The 15,545-nt window shown below is 33.8% G+C and overlaps 1 protein-coding gene across 2 annotated transcripts in view; it reads right to left on the reverse strand.

Annotated features, from left to right (window-relative positions):
- Window positions 1–581: 581 nt before the first annotated feature.
- TNPO1 (transportin 1) overlaps window positions 582–15,545 on the reverse strand; it is a 75,405-nt gene continuing 60,441 nt past the window's right edge. For both annotated transcript variants that reach the window (XM_069000853.1, XM_069000854.1), the window contains 5 exons: window positions 12,755–12,830; window positions 11,866–11,965; window positions 10,429–10,503; window positions 7,571–7,713; window positions 582–6,052 (listed from right to left, as the gene is read on the reverse strand). In XM_069000853.1, coding sequence (XP_068856954.1) covers window positions 7,606–7,713; window positions 10,429–10,503; window positions 11,866–11,965; window positions 12,755–12,830 — 359 coding nt within the window. In that variant the 3' untranslated portion in view covers window positions 582–6,052; window positions 7,571–7,605. The remainder of the gene's footprint in view (window positions 6,053–7,570; window positions 7,714–10,428; window positions 10,504–11,865; window positions 11,966–12,754; window positions 12,831–15,545) is intronic.

Consider the following 15,545-nt stretch of genomic DNA (forward strand, 5'->3'; position numbering starts at 1 on the left):
AGAAACTCGTTTCATTTTTTCATTTTAGAGACTCCTGTTTCTAAAGTTCTGTAAGGACACTTCTTTAAATAGTTTGTATTACCATCATCCCATGAAAGCTAGATAAAATTAGACTAAGACTACTGCAAATTTTGGTTCCAGGTCTTGAATAATTTTAATTTATTTCTAGTTTACTCCTTGTTTAATTTTTCACATTATTGATAGCCCAGGGAATAAGAACAAAATTTTTCTCTCCTTTCCCATTTGGACAGACTTAGCAAGTATAATGTGTTTCAAGAAACAAAGTTACTGTAACATTTCTCAGCAGCAAAGTAGCTACCAGTTATCACCCAGCAAGTTTTAATTTCAATCCACCTAAACTTTTTTCCTACATTGATCTGCCCTCAAGGAGCATGAAGTATCTAAACTAAACTAACAATTAACTTATCCAAAGACCATTCTCTTTCTGATAAAATGAAAATCCTTATTTCAGAGACTCTAGTACTTACATGTGTGAATCAGAAGAGTGCACTATTGTGTCAGGCAAAAAATAAATTGAACAAAAAATTTTAATCGCCCGTCAAAAATTGGAATGCAACATCTATATTTAAACAACTTTATTAACATAGTCAAGCAGTGATTAACATTCACATCTATTATGTCACATCATACAAATGTAAATACAAAATTACTACAGTACAATATATATTCTCTGCATGATCCAAAATATTTGGTGGCCCCAGAAACTCCTTAAAATTCAGCAGCTTATCAAAAATTAAAACCATATTCTATTTAAAATGAAGTTCTGTTAGCACATAGGCAGACTTCAAGAAGTATCACTCAATTTAGTACAGTTTGAGAGGTTGCAGGAGGATATGTTTGAAGGAAACATTCCGACATTGTGGCAGATACAGAAACATAAGATTTAAAGCTTTCAAGCAAAACTTATACAACCTAAGTTGTCAGCAGAAAGATTCAGTCACCTTTCATTTAAAACTATTTTGTGTATTTCATCCAATTTAAAATTTTAGAAGTGTCTAGTATCACTAAGTCAATGTACAACATCACTATCTCTTTCCATGAAAAAGATACTACACTGCAGATTTCAACAGCCAAATAAACCTCCTTATACCAATCTTTTTATTCTCATTGCTGTCCTCACAAAAAACACCCAAGCCTTCTTAATTTTGTTGCTCACCTGAAATAAGGAAATAGAGAGCTAAAGCAAAGTAGCACAACAGAACAAGTTTATAGAAAAATGATACTATACTGTAAGTGCTGAATTCTTTGAGATGTGGATTTGGCTTACTTAAAGCATACTGTAACACCACACAGATATTCATCCTGTAGAGCCATTTCGAACTTCCCTCATGTAAGTACATTCAAGTGAGTATCAGTATTTTAGCAGAATATACAAGGCAAGCAAGAAGAGTACTTGCCTCAGTTCCCCTTTTAAAACGATAAACTAAAACTGGCTTGCTCCAACCGTTAAGTGCAAAGAGCAAGCATCAGTGGCAGACAAAATGGAGTTTCTGCTGGAGAATACATAGAAGACTGATGGATGCAAGTCACCCTGGAGAATGCATAGGTGAGTGAAATACATAGCTAATGAACAAGCTTTATTTATTTAAGGTGAGGTTATGTGAGATCGTAACAAATACGTGTGCAAACTACATCAGCATCTATCTGATATTAACTGCAGGATGTTTTGCCATTTCACTGCAGAGCTTATCCTTTATCTAAGACAAAAAGTCACTCTTTAGACCCTATATAAAAGCTTTATGTATCTATCATCCTCATGAAAGAGACAGTCTGGAAGCAGTTAGTGTTAAGTTACAACGTCTTTCCTTTAAAAATCTGAAACAAAAGATTTCCAATTTAATTTTGCATTTAAAGCATTTTTAAAGAAATATTTGAGTTGTTTGAATATGGATGCATTCTCCTTAAGGGAAGAATGTTTTTGCATCTTATCTGTTAATACATTCAATATGAATAATATAGGTGAAACAAAATTCATTATTGTCCCACAGCAGAAGATTAATTTAGAGTGAGTTTAAGACAAGAGGAGCTGCCTAAATGAAATACATAACCAATAAAATTACAACACATTTTTATTAGCATGTGTTCTGAACAAAAAGGGTACAAGAGTATTCACCTGAGATAAAGCTAGTATTTGAATATTTCTACATAGCAATGAGTTTTGCTTGAGGAAAGCCACTTGAAATTTTAAAATATACATTTCACTATTATACAATATATGCAGTTTAAGTAATTAAGACTGATGCTAACATAAAAGTCCTAAAAAAAAAAAAATCACAGTGTGTGTCAGTATTATTAGTTACAAAATTTATGCTACTTCATAACTTTTAAAAATTATAACGATTAAAAATTTTAACCTATTCTTCAAAAAGTGATCTTCTGAGTACAAGCTTCAAGAAGCAGTGAACTAAAGCACAAGAATTAGCTTCTTACAATTTAAATATATACATATTCACTGATTTAGAAAATAATCAAGCTTTGGAAAAAAAATACAAAATTTACTATTTTTGCTTGCACTGGTTAAATTAATGAACTAGTCTAATCTGTTTCCAAAATGAAATGAGCTGTTTCCTGCCTGTGTTATGAAAAAAATTTCATATTGAACTTCACTTAAGACTAATTTAACAGCAATTTTGAACTGCCAAAAAGATGCATTTATAAGGATTTTAAATACACTTTCTGTTACCAACTTAGGTTGATCAGCAGCTTTTGTTCACTCTCAGAATCCTTCAAAAAGGGAAACTCAAAACAGGGAAAAGGCATATATAAAAACAGTAAACACTGACCTCCTGAGGTTCCTACAACAAAATTATTCAAGTAGAAAATCTACACCATTACGTAGCAGCGGCTATTTCTGTAGTTTAGCACACTAACAGCACTTTTTCAGTGTGTAAGGAGCAAATGAAGTAAGCCGTGCTTTTAGCATGCCGAGAGGCAGAAACACTGGAATGTAACAAAGACAAACTCACAATTCTAGCAGTATAAACATTCAGTCAACATTCAAGAACTGTCAAGACTACCACAAGAATTAAGATGCTTTTTATATATCCCATGATGCAATAATTCAGTTTTAAATATTAATGCTGTTTCAGAACTTCTCTTACCTCAAATTACACCCTAAAAGGCTTCTGCAAATCTCTGCACTATATTATGCATTAGGAATGTGGTTTATTTGCTTTAAAATACACCATGAGAGAATTTACTGATACAGAAGACTATTTTGTTTATTCCTGACCTTTTAAATTATTTTCCTTGCTGTCATACCAGATCAGTTCACACCTGTACAAATATCTATTAAAACAAATATGTACAAAAGTGGCATCCTAAGCTAATCCAAGGTGAGGCGGAGTGGTTTTATTTGGTTAAAGGGGCTTTCTGAAATTTAAGAAGTTTAGTTAAACTGACATTTTAGTTGTTATGCTACTATATTATTTGGGTAGGTTTTCTATTCTACAAACTTTTTAATGTCATTTCTCTGAAACTCTCCCTTAATGTTCAAATGCACTCAATATTAAAGCAAGTTTGGGTCCAAAATAATATTCCACCTTGCTAAATGTTGGGCAGGGGTGTTCCCTTTCAAAATTAAAGGTTTTTTATTGACTTTTAGTAATTTATATCAGTTATTAGTTGAGAAGGAATTTTTTGTTTGCTATCAAAGTATGTAACTTGAAAGCAAGTTATCATATGCAATATCGATCAAATTGAATAAATACTATGTACTGGCACTATCAAATGTATTTCATACAGTTTATGACCAAACTATGCTTCAGGCATAATCCATTAAAATTTGCAAAGCCAAAAAAAAGGGGGAGGAACATAAAACATGCATGTGATCATGCATTGAAAAAAAACTGTCTAAACTTTTTAAACAGCATTTGTAAGCTCACACTCACACAGCTCAAACTTCAGTGCAATGGCTAAATCATTCAACAGTCAAAAAATAGAACCATGCAAAGAAGAGCAAGTTCTTAAAAACGCCCCAACTAAAAAAAAAAACAAAAAAACAAAAAACCCAATCCAAAAAAATCCCCAAAATCCCCAAAAATACCCAAAACAAAAAATGAAAAAACAAACAAACAAAAAACAATAACAAAAAAGAAATCAAAAAAACCACCAAACCAGAAAACACCAACTAAACCAGAAACTGTTATCCAGTATCCATTCTGCAATGCAAAGGTGAGAAACTAAATCTACAAAAAGGCTGTTATGGCTTAATTTTGTTTTGCAGATTAATAATGCAGCACTTGAAAAATGGAAAGGTGTGGCTTCACCTCTGACCAGCAGAGTTAAAAATCTCTCCATTTTCCTTTATCATCATGGGATACTCTTTAGGCAATCTAAACTATTAAAGACTTGCCACTTTCAGATGGACACAAGATCAAGTGTACCAGTTAGGATTTCACATTCACAGTACATAAGAAAATACACATGGAAGGAAAAGTAAAGGGTTAACTTAACAAGGATTTATTCACAGGAATACATGTAAGTAGAGAAAAAAAACACAACAGAAAAGCTAAACAAATGAAATGAAGAGGATCCAAACCAACTGTCACTCTGTAGCTTTAAACTTGCACCCTTGTGCATTTAACTACATCACAAAGGGCCACCAACATGCGCCAATACAGTGTAGATACCCTGCATTACATCCATTAACTTAAACATCTCTTTAAGATCATGCTTTGAACAAAAAGAAAGCGTAGAAGGTAATACGTTGAGTGGGAATAAACACAAATATAGCAATCTTGTCATCAACTTCTACAATTGTCTTAACGTGCCAACTAACATTTATGCAGCCTTTAACGGGTCTTACCATGTAATTCATTTTAGAGATTCTGATAAAATCACTAGTATATAACCATGCAGAAAGCACATCACACTGACAGCACAGAGGCAAATATTTTGCACAGCTATATCAGCTTTCCACATTGTGCAGGTTACACACAATACAATATCAATCTTACTCTTAACAGATCCTAGAAAGGTATTTCAAGGCCTAATTGTTAACTACAGTACTTTATATCTATATTCTTAATAAAAATAAATTCCACTGAATCTTAAAAAGGAATTTTAAATGCAGGGCTATATTGAATTGGTAAACTGCAACACAAAACTGGCGCAACATAGGTAAATGTATACCAATTTCACTCTATGTGATGCAAGCATGCTACTTTCCCACTAATTAAAATTACTTCTGATCACTATGAGCCAGAACGCATGCCTGAACCTTAAACTGCAAGTTAAGAATAATGCCTTACTCTAGAAATTAAAACTAACAAAGTACGATAATAAAATCATATCCACTACCTTGGTTGTTTTTCTTAACGTAAAAATTAAGATGTCAATCTTTTCTTTGCAGTGTCCCTCTTCTTACCCCAAAAATGAAAGGAGTGACTTATTTGGCAGCTTGCAGGTTGCTTCATTTTGCCCAAGTTAACTTTATTACTTTATGATGGGGTTTCTATACTGTACACTGCAAGTGCCTGTTCCTAATACAGACACAAGCTGCATTTTAACGGTACTAACTTCGTTTGTGTGGTTCTTCATTAACATGCAAATACCTAGGAATCCCATCAAGCAGGATGAAATAATGTAGAAAACCCTTACTTAAAAAAACAGAAAACAAAAAGAAAGCCTTTTACTGTTTGTGACCCCCATTCTTAGGTTTCCTTTATTGTGCGCAAAATATTATTCCTCTTTACGTATCCCTATGGTTCAATTATATGGTTTCTTATTTTGGTACAAATCCCCACAATATTCCAGAATGTGCTGTTTTGTGACTAGATTCTTTTTTTTTTTTCTTCTTCACATCCAGTGCAGAGGTGTAATAGGAGACAGATTTCCACCCACAAAGGCTCCAGATGTTAAAACATTTCCCAACATCGACTTAATACAGTGACGGCAACACCTCCCTCCCGCCCCTCCCAGTAGGGTTGGGATTGTACTGTATTCCCTACTGGTTTACCCTTCCCCCCAGTAAAGGGTAACATTTTCCCTGGGTGCAGAGGCTCCCTCATAGTCTCCCAGACTGAAGGACCTGTAAAAGGAAAAGACAAAGGTATAATTAAATCTTACCTTGAACATTTGACAGGTGCATAAACAAAGAGCCTTTTTTCAAGCAGTTAAGTGCCAACCTTTAACTTAAAAATGGATTTATGCCTAATGTTCCCTTTAAGTCTGTTAAGAAAGCAGCCTGTTTGTATCAGATAAATTATTATTCATGAAACAATATATGCTTTGAAGCTACATTGACAATTCCACTACTGTGCTGAACTTAGATTTAAGATTAAAGCAGCCCTATATATTCTAACCAGTTTTTCCATTTTTAGCACAAAATTATGAGGTAGTTATGACATTGAGAAAGAATAGTAAACATATCTGCAACTGACCCAGCAGCTTCCCTTTCAGGTGGATTAAACAAGATAGCCATAGTTTCTCTGCAGTTGAAACCAACAATAATGGCAGATTTTATCACTGGTTTCCTTTTCATCAGGAGGAGAAAACACCCTTATGTCAGAACTAAAATGCCCTCATTGATAAGTATGTAGCTGTTTGAAATTAGTTTATTTTTAATCCATTGTTCTGATCTAACATGTAATGCAAATAGGATTTTTTATGCCACTGACTTCGAAAAAATCTTGGGCTGACTTTTAAATAGTTGTCCATTCCAACACTAAACAGAACTGCATGATTCACTCTCATAATTTCAGTACAAAAATTCTACTAGAAGTATAAAATTTGTATAAAGACTAAATGAACAAACTTAATTCATTCTCTTTTTTGGCAAATATAATAATCTCTTCCCAGTATCACACATGGGAAATTTGCTTTATACAGTGTACACAGGTAGCATATAAAGCAAGGTGGTATAATAATAATAGAGCTACTCTGGAATGGACTTCCACTGTTCCTTTTTGAAGCTGAATCATTCTCCACACAGAACTGTCAAACACTTCTGAATTGACGCACAAAACGGAACACGGCAATAATAAACACATCAGCTACCCCCAAATATAAAGCCTTACAGTTACTGTAGTTACATATTTGCATAGCATTCTTTATTCAGTATGTAGTTAGGAGTATATTAGACTTCTCATAGCTAGTGTGTTAACAAACCTGCTTTCTTATCCTAAAAGAGTATTCCTGCTTAGACCACATCTGCCATCTATTAATTCATAACATATAAGGTAGCCTGTGTCTTTAGTATGATGACTTGAGGATCATATTCATCACTTTGCTTATTAAACTTGAACCAGCACTTTGTTATATCTACACTTCCAACTTTCTTGATAAACTAATGTGTGTATCATAGACTCAGTTTTTCTTTCTTTCTTTCTCTCTCTGTAACAACAAAAAAATCAGACAAACGCTTTTGCTATAGCCACCATCATTTAAGTATACTATCATCCCTTATTTCTTCCCTTCATACAGGAGGGAAAGATACCTCCTCCAGTGTAGATCAGCAATTCTAGACCAATGAATTAATTATGTTTTATATGATGCAAACAGGAAGGACATCCAAGCTCTGTTTAGCAAGCAATACTCATGTGCTTACCTCTAATGATGGGACTGCAGCTACAGTGCATGAGGTTAAACTCCATAGTAAGCTGCAAGGCGCTCTTTTAAGGGAAGAGGAAACTGGTCAGAGAAACGCCTCCAATTCTCATCCCCAACTTGATTTTTAAATCCATGAAGAATCTACAAATGAGAAGGGGAAAGTCAAAATAAGCAAAAAACAGAGGGTACATTATTTACTAGCCTCATATGCAGTAAGCCACAAACTGCTGAGTTGTACATCTGGCAACTGAATTCTCCAACTTCATAGTGAAATGCTACAAAGAAGCAAAGGAAGTAGATACAGCAAGGTCTTTCTTAAAGCGTTTCTGCAAAGGTGACATAAAGAATACAGCTACCCATGGAAACTAGTGTGTGTATTCCTATTTGTATGTATTTTAATAGGTAACTTAAAACCTAGGGTTAAGCCATTTCAGAATCTCTATTTATAAGTGTTTCAATTCATTTTTCATCCATCCATCCATCCATCCATCCATCCATCCATCCATCCATCCATCCATCCATCCATCCATCCATCCATTTTATCAATTGACACAGCTCATATATGTTAAGACTACTGTGTTCACATTTGTTTTTTAGTAAATGGGAAGTATGTTGTGGCAAGTTGAGGTAAAACTGCAGCCAGCTTTTGTCAATTCCTAGCATATATGTAAAATCTTTTAGAGCTCTGTTTTTTGCATGGAATCTGTAAGACAACTAAAAATGAAGCTCTTAAAATATTTTTTGTTTTGAAAGAACAGGGATCCACAGTCAATGGCAATCAAAAGACAGTAAAAGAGGAAAATCAAGAATCTACAGGTTTCAGTCTGGACCTTCTGATGCAATAAACTAACTGAAAATGAAATTATACTATCAGAAAAAAACTTAGTACAAAACTTAAAACAGCAAGTAAATGCAAAATATTAGAAAGGACAAAACCAGACAAAATTACTGTTCGTCACGGAAAACTATACCAAGAAAGTCTGAAGTTTTGTTTTCCTTTTTTACATTCAGTATAACTGAATTGTGGAAGTGTGTCCGGAACACATCCTCAAATAAAAGGCAATGTCAAAATTAAAGCTCATGGTAACAAGTTCACGTTCCACACAAGACTGTCAAGCAGAGCTCTTTTTAAACAGATGTAGTGGAAGTGACATTACATGCAACCAGTTAACTTACTGCTTTTCTCCCTTCCCACAAGCAGGCTCTTTCCTAAACCCAAAGAGTCACATTAACCAGGTGCTAAGAAACTACTGAAAATCTAAGAATGCCCAGATATGACAAAAGGTTGAGTCAGATTTTAACACTGGCAGCTCATCTATTCATGCTCTTGGAAAGTGTTTTCACTCCCAGTTCTAGTACTAAAGAATAAAACAAAACAAAACAAAAACTGGATAAATCCAGTTTCTCTCCCTTGTTCCTTAAAGTCAAAATTACTGTTGGAAAAACATCTAACTGGACTACAGTAATCATGTATTCATGAAGAAGTAGTCTAAAAACCCTGCATGCTATCACTGAAGAAAGCTTTGTTTCCTTTCCTGCAAGGCAAAACCCACAAAAACACTTTAAAATTGCTTGCTTAAAAAAGCAAGGATGTCCTTATGCCAAGTGACCAGAACCACTCTGCTTAGTTTGAATGCATTGTCTCCTAAATGGGTAACTTGCAAAGAATCTGAAAAAGAGGAGTTTAACTTGCTGAAGGACTGGTGCAAAAACATGCACTGAGACTGCTTTGGGCAATCATGACAGACTCTATCCAGGACCTCCTTTTAAGCTGTAATTACTGTTTTGTTCTGCTGATGTTAGAATACTCATAGCTGTACATTTTCTAGATCTAATGTTCCTTGGAAGGGGACTGGTTATCTGAGAGACTAACTAGGACAGTGAGATTTCTGTCTTTGCTCTTAAAGATGGGATAGAAAAGTTTTAGCTTCTGGTTTGATGCTCACACATGTCACTAACTGAAGAAAAAGTCACAATACCAACCTATGATTTTAATAGGTCCTTAAGAATATGCTCCATTTTTGCTTTAAGAATATCATGAACTTTGCTTTTAACATAGAACTTTCTAAAAATTGGGATTTCACTATAGAACTTGTGAGGTGAACCACTTTTTTTTTTTTTTCTCTCTCTCTCTCAATTTTTTAAAATTTAAGATACTAGTGCCAAAATACAATGTATCACATTCTGGGTGGGGCTTTTTTTGTGTTTTACTTACTTAATACAAGGCAAACAGTCCTTTTGTTTAAATTCTATTGACACTTTTTCTAGGGATGTATTCTTGGGTATCACTGTATGCTAGTTTCTTGAATCTAGCTCAACCAAGAGGGATTCTGAGGAGGATTACACAAGCCATTATCTTCAGCAGGAGTTAGAGAAACAAATAAGATACCACTTGGATATCTTCAATTTGAAACGTATATATTTCTCCAAAATAAAGTAGCCATCTCTGTGGCAAAAAGTAGTCTTGAACCCTACACAACTCATTTTCTGAAAAAACCAGTCTTACATGTAGTATAAACTCCACTGTTCTTCCAAATGCAGGCAAAACATATTAGGCTGGACATTATGAAAAGCTGTTTGAGGATGATTAGCCCTTTAAAAACTATCTCAAGTGAACTTTTCAACCATTTTAAAAAGTTTGAAATAATCCAAATGCATCTAAGAAGATACAGGTTAAAAAAAAGTCAAGATTTTCAGTTGCTTTGTCTGACTATTTACGACCTTGCATGACCACAGAGCGCAGAGAAACCTCCATGACCACAAACACAGTAAGTGCTAGCAGTGAAACAAAAAAAAAGAAACCAGAGGATGTAAAACAACCACCATTAGAATATACTGTTATCTTAGCAACCTTACCTTACAGAACATGTCTCGAAGATCATCTTTTGGGCTAATCCATGATGCAACAGCATCACAAAAAAAAATAAAGTCCTATAAGATTAAACAATCATATAGGTTAGAAACCTCAATTTATACATCTGAAAACAATGCTTGCTGTTCATTCCGTGAACTGTGGATAGTCTTCGATCCCAATGCACAACTCCTTTTGCTTTTATGTATTTATTTTCTGCTTAATTCAGACAATGGTAAATTATTGCATTGCCTAAATGTTCAGGAAGAGAAATTGCTGAGTGTCTTAAACCACAGCGAAGCCAACCCCAACTCTCCCCTCTACACCACACTAGTATTACTTTAATTCTTTCAGTACACATACAAATGCAAGATCTACTCATTTTAGTCATAAGCAACAAATGCATCTCCCACACACTTCTAGTTAGGGGAGAAAAGCTGTTTTATTTAAGTAGTTTTTTTCTGGGACACAGAGAACATTTATCATATAGGTTCGAAACTAAGCCACCTCAAAATCCCCACACTTTGTTCATCTGCTGTCATGCATTATGTCCTCCTACACCAATAGAACACCAGTCTTTAATATATGTTGCTAATGCACATAATTTCAGTATGAATTGAGGATGATGACTAGAGAGGAGAGACGAGTTAATGAAATGGGTTTTTATTTAACCCCTCTCTGTAAACTACATGAATGAACAGACAGTAAAAGACTGAAATGTGAAGTACAGAATGAGGCATAAATGAAATGAACTGAAAATTTCAAACCAAGGCAAACGCTTGATTCTTGTGTTTCAGGAAGAACACTTCCAGGCAGAGAAGAGGGAAAAATCAGTTTTGTTTTCCTCGTAGACAATACTACATTGATACAGTTTTACTTTAGAGGTGTGGAGATTAAAGATCAAGTCATATTCTATTCTTCAGTTGTACCATTTATTTTTAACAGAGGCATGTTCCTTGTCACACTGACTATTTGAACAACTTATCTAAAGTTGAAACAGAATCTTCCCTACCCGAGTTTTAAGAATGAAGGGGTGGTTACTGGTTTTATTCTGTTACCTGTTTTAAAAGCCTAGGTTACATCTGGAAAATAGGTTTCAGAATGTCAGCTTTTACCTTATATTTGCATACAGATCCTGACCACAACCTGACAGAAGTATCAAAATACAGTTATTTTAATCAAAGTTCATTATTTACATATTCATTGCCAGTAAAAGACAAAAACTGATTTTAATAATACTTCTAGCCTTTTTAGATGACAATTACTGAAGCATCATGATACATATTCACAATATTAACATTTTCGGCTCCTTGACTTCAGAATAAAGCTATATCATGTACTGCAGGGAATCACTTCAAGGCAAAGTTTTTCATACTCCACATACATCTTTCACTAAATTTCACATGAGTAAAGAAAAATTAGCATCTATTAATGTATCTTACTTGGACTACTCCACTGGGGTTGACTGTAATCATGGTACATATCCCACGGAATGCTGAATCCTTTTCCTCATTGTCTCTTATGTTTCGAAGAGAGGTGCACCTACCAAGTTGGAAAGCAAAACTTAGATAACTCTATTACTTTTATTCAGTTAAGTCAAAACTAGATGACAGTATCTGATGGAATAAGTCACACTGATAAGATGATCTGCAACATAATTTTGAACACTTAAAAAAACACTTGTTGCACACAGTTTTTACTAGCACAATCCCATTAGGCATCACCTCCAGAATCTGACTTTTTTGCTAACTGTAGTTAGGAAGCGTGACCTGTATTCCATTAAATACAAAAGAAACATGGATCTGGAATACTTACAGAAACTATCATTATTAGAAGCAGAACATGAAATACTGTCACAGTATGAATTATGTCAGATACCACTTACAGAACAGTTATTGAACTTTAACAGCAGCAAGCAAGCTATTTTATACGTAACAAATCTATAAACATATATTCCTTACAGCATTTCAAGCCTCAGACTGAATTTTAAGTAATGCACAGTTTAAATTTTACAGTATTTGCATGCATTGTATTATCATTCTGGTGGATTTTAAATGCTCTTTCATAGTCAAGCTTTAACACAGCAAGCATGTGACAATCTTATCCCATGCATAAATTAGTCGTTAGCCACAACATAAAGAATACATGACGGTGCTACTAAAAACTCACAAACCTGATAGGACAAGATTAGTCACATGGTTGGCAATGATTAAGGATTGAGATTTTGTAACCAACTGAAAATATATCTAAAAGTGAGATAGAGAGAAGAAAGAAAGAAAGAAAGAGAGTGAAGAAAAATGAATTAAAAAAAAAAGATTGAATAATACACACCAGGGTCTTATAAACTGCTGTAGCATGGGGGCCACCTCTTGAGGACAAACGTAACCAAGACGACCAATTGTTATTGCTAAGGTAACGCAATCACGGTTATACACCACCAAACGCCAACCAAGACATGAGCAAATGAAGGGGGAGGAGAAAAAATAAAGAAAAAACAACAAATAACTCAGAAACAGAAACCAACAGAATCTGTGTATGATAATAAACATAAGATTTCACCAGTGCTGTTTATTACCACCCCCTAAATAAGAGGCAGCAACATATATGGTATACTCTCCAAGGTAAAAGAAAAATTAAAGAAGTATGAGAGAACACCAAAAACACAATTTTAAATCCAAAGGATTTCTGATGTAAGCAGTCATTCTGTCCCCTCTTCAGCGTAATCATTTGCTAGACTTAAGTAAATTAACTCTACACAAAGTTTTTATTGAAATGTACTATAATGGATACTTTTTAAAAAGAGAAACTAACAATTTTCAGTTTTAGTATCAAGTATTCTAAACATTCTATTTTATCCAATATTTAGAATTCAAGGTCTTTAGAGACCTTATCTATCAGTAAAATACATTTCCAAATACTTTTATATGGAATATATTGTGGTCTGTCTGAAAATCCTAAACAGATGGAACATTTCTCAAAGAGCAACAAATGTTTGTCTTCTTCGTAATCTCATAGCAAATTTAATTAAAAATAGTTGCTAACTCAAAGCAACTGACTGCAGAACATTAATCCTTTAATCCTAGTATTTCTCCTGCTCACAAAAGCTTTCCTCATAAGATGTACAAGAATCTGATTTCTGATACCAAAGCATAAGGACACATGAAAAGCAAAATTGCTTCATCACATGATTACATAGTTTGGTTCTTTGCTCCGAGGGACAGACCAAAGAAAGTAACATTGTGCAAATGTGTTTTAATGGTGTTTGCTCAACTCACGAAAGATTAATCTTCAGAAAAAGGAGAGGGTGGGGAATAATGTATCAGGATTACTTGAAGCAAAATACATGAATAATACTAAAATCCAGCAGATTTGTATGAAGCAGAAAAAGGAAACCTATGTTCAAGGGACATACTATGCAACACTCTAATTAACAGGCATTTGTGAACAGTTTCATGAAACATGCAATAAAGCAGATGATGCTTTCTCCAATAAAAGTTTGGTGTAGGATATACTAGCAGTCTGAAACATATTAATTCCATGTGATGCAGCTCACTGTTAATGTACTATTTTGCTCCGGTGTTACTTAATTTCCATATATAGTGTCTAAAATTTTTTAGTATCTTATAAAACTTCACAGAAGCTCAAGTGAAAATACAATTTTAAGCTTAATCTGTAAATTCTTACAGCTACAGCATAAACAAGGAACAGAAATCTCTGTCAAAATGTGTTTTCAGGACTTTTCATAATTAATTACACAGCAAGCTACAGCAAAACCAGTAATATTCTTGCACATATTAGTGGCACACAGCAAAATATCCCACAACAAACTTATAATAAGTACACCACACTCAACATTTATTTGCAGTTATCCATCCACATTTAAACTATTAAGAGAATTTAAAAATAAATAAATAAAAACCAGTGTTTGGATGCTTCCAAAAATTCTCTTAACAATCATGGAAGCAAACATCTAACTATTGGATGCCTTTCAGTTACATGTATTACACATCCATCAGTGCAGAAGAAGGGAGTCAGGGCAGGGGTAAGGAAAACTTATATTGTTATACTATCATAGTATTATACTGTTACGCTATTCCATAGTATATTCCACAACTAGGTATTTGATTCAAAATTTTCTTTTCAGAAAGTAGTTCATATAATATGCTATAAAACTAGGTAAATTATCCTTCAAGTTCACCTTCCATACTAAATGGGATAGAGGGGCAGAGAAAGCGCAGCTTTTAAGTTTAGAGAATAGTGAAGGAAAAATATGCTTTGAAAAATCTCTCTCCAAACTATCTCTTGCTTTGCTTAAAAAGTATAACTGTACCATTGTATTTGCATCATATTCAATCATGTCAGATATAGTAACTAAACTGTCATTTTCTTACAAGACAGTTTTCAAACAAAAGGAAAAAAATGCCTCAATTAGTAAAATAGTGAACGATAAATCCATTGCATTATCCATAAATTTTTGCTCAAGTATGGAAGGTGCTTTTCATACCAGAACATGCCCTCTATAAATGCAAAAGAAACAAGCCTCAGAAATTCCAATTCATTAAGGCATTTGGGAATTACTCCGAGTTTGGAATGCAAAGCCAGAACATAAAATATGCATGCCATTATTATAATTCCTTCCAGGAATTTGTTATTAAGCGACCAGGTAATAGAAATTAAACACAATTTTTGTTATGTCGTGGTAAAACTGCCATCACAGATCTAGATTTTTATGCATGATACTGTAAATTGATCTTTAAAAAAAAGTGCATTTTTTTGTAAATTCAAAGAGTTCATTGATTTATATATGCCAATTACATTTTTTTCACTAGACATATATATACAGTACATGTGTAAAGACATGCATACATCAAAATCAGTGAGAAATTAAGTCTCTTAAGTGTTACTGCATGCATTTGTCATATTTAATATATAAATAAAACTGGAAAAATTTGTCATATTTAATACATAAATAAAAACTGGAAAGCAGATGATAAATAGATATAATAAATGCTATAAAAGAAAAAGGAATAACTTTTCAAATCTAGATATATGATTTGCTGCAAGACTGAGACTTGTAAGAGCTTGTGCAAAACAGAGTTGTTTTTACTTATAAAAGCCAAAT

This window comes from Aphelocoma coerulescens, assembly GCF_041296385.1.
Source record: "Aphelocoma coerulescens isolate FSJ_1873_10779 chromosome Z unlocalized genomic scaffold, UR_Acoe_1.0 ChrZ, whole genome shotgun sequence".
NCBI classification, from domain to species: domain Eukaryota; kingdom Metazoa; phylum Chordata; class Aves; order Passeriformes; family Corvidae; genus Aphelocoma; species Aphelocoma coerulescens.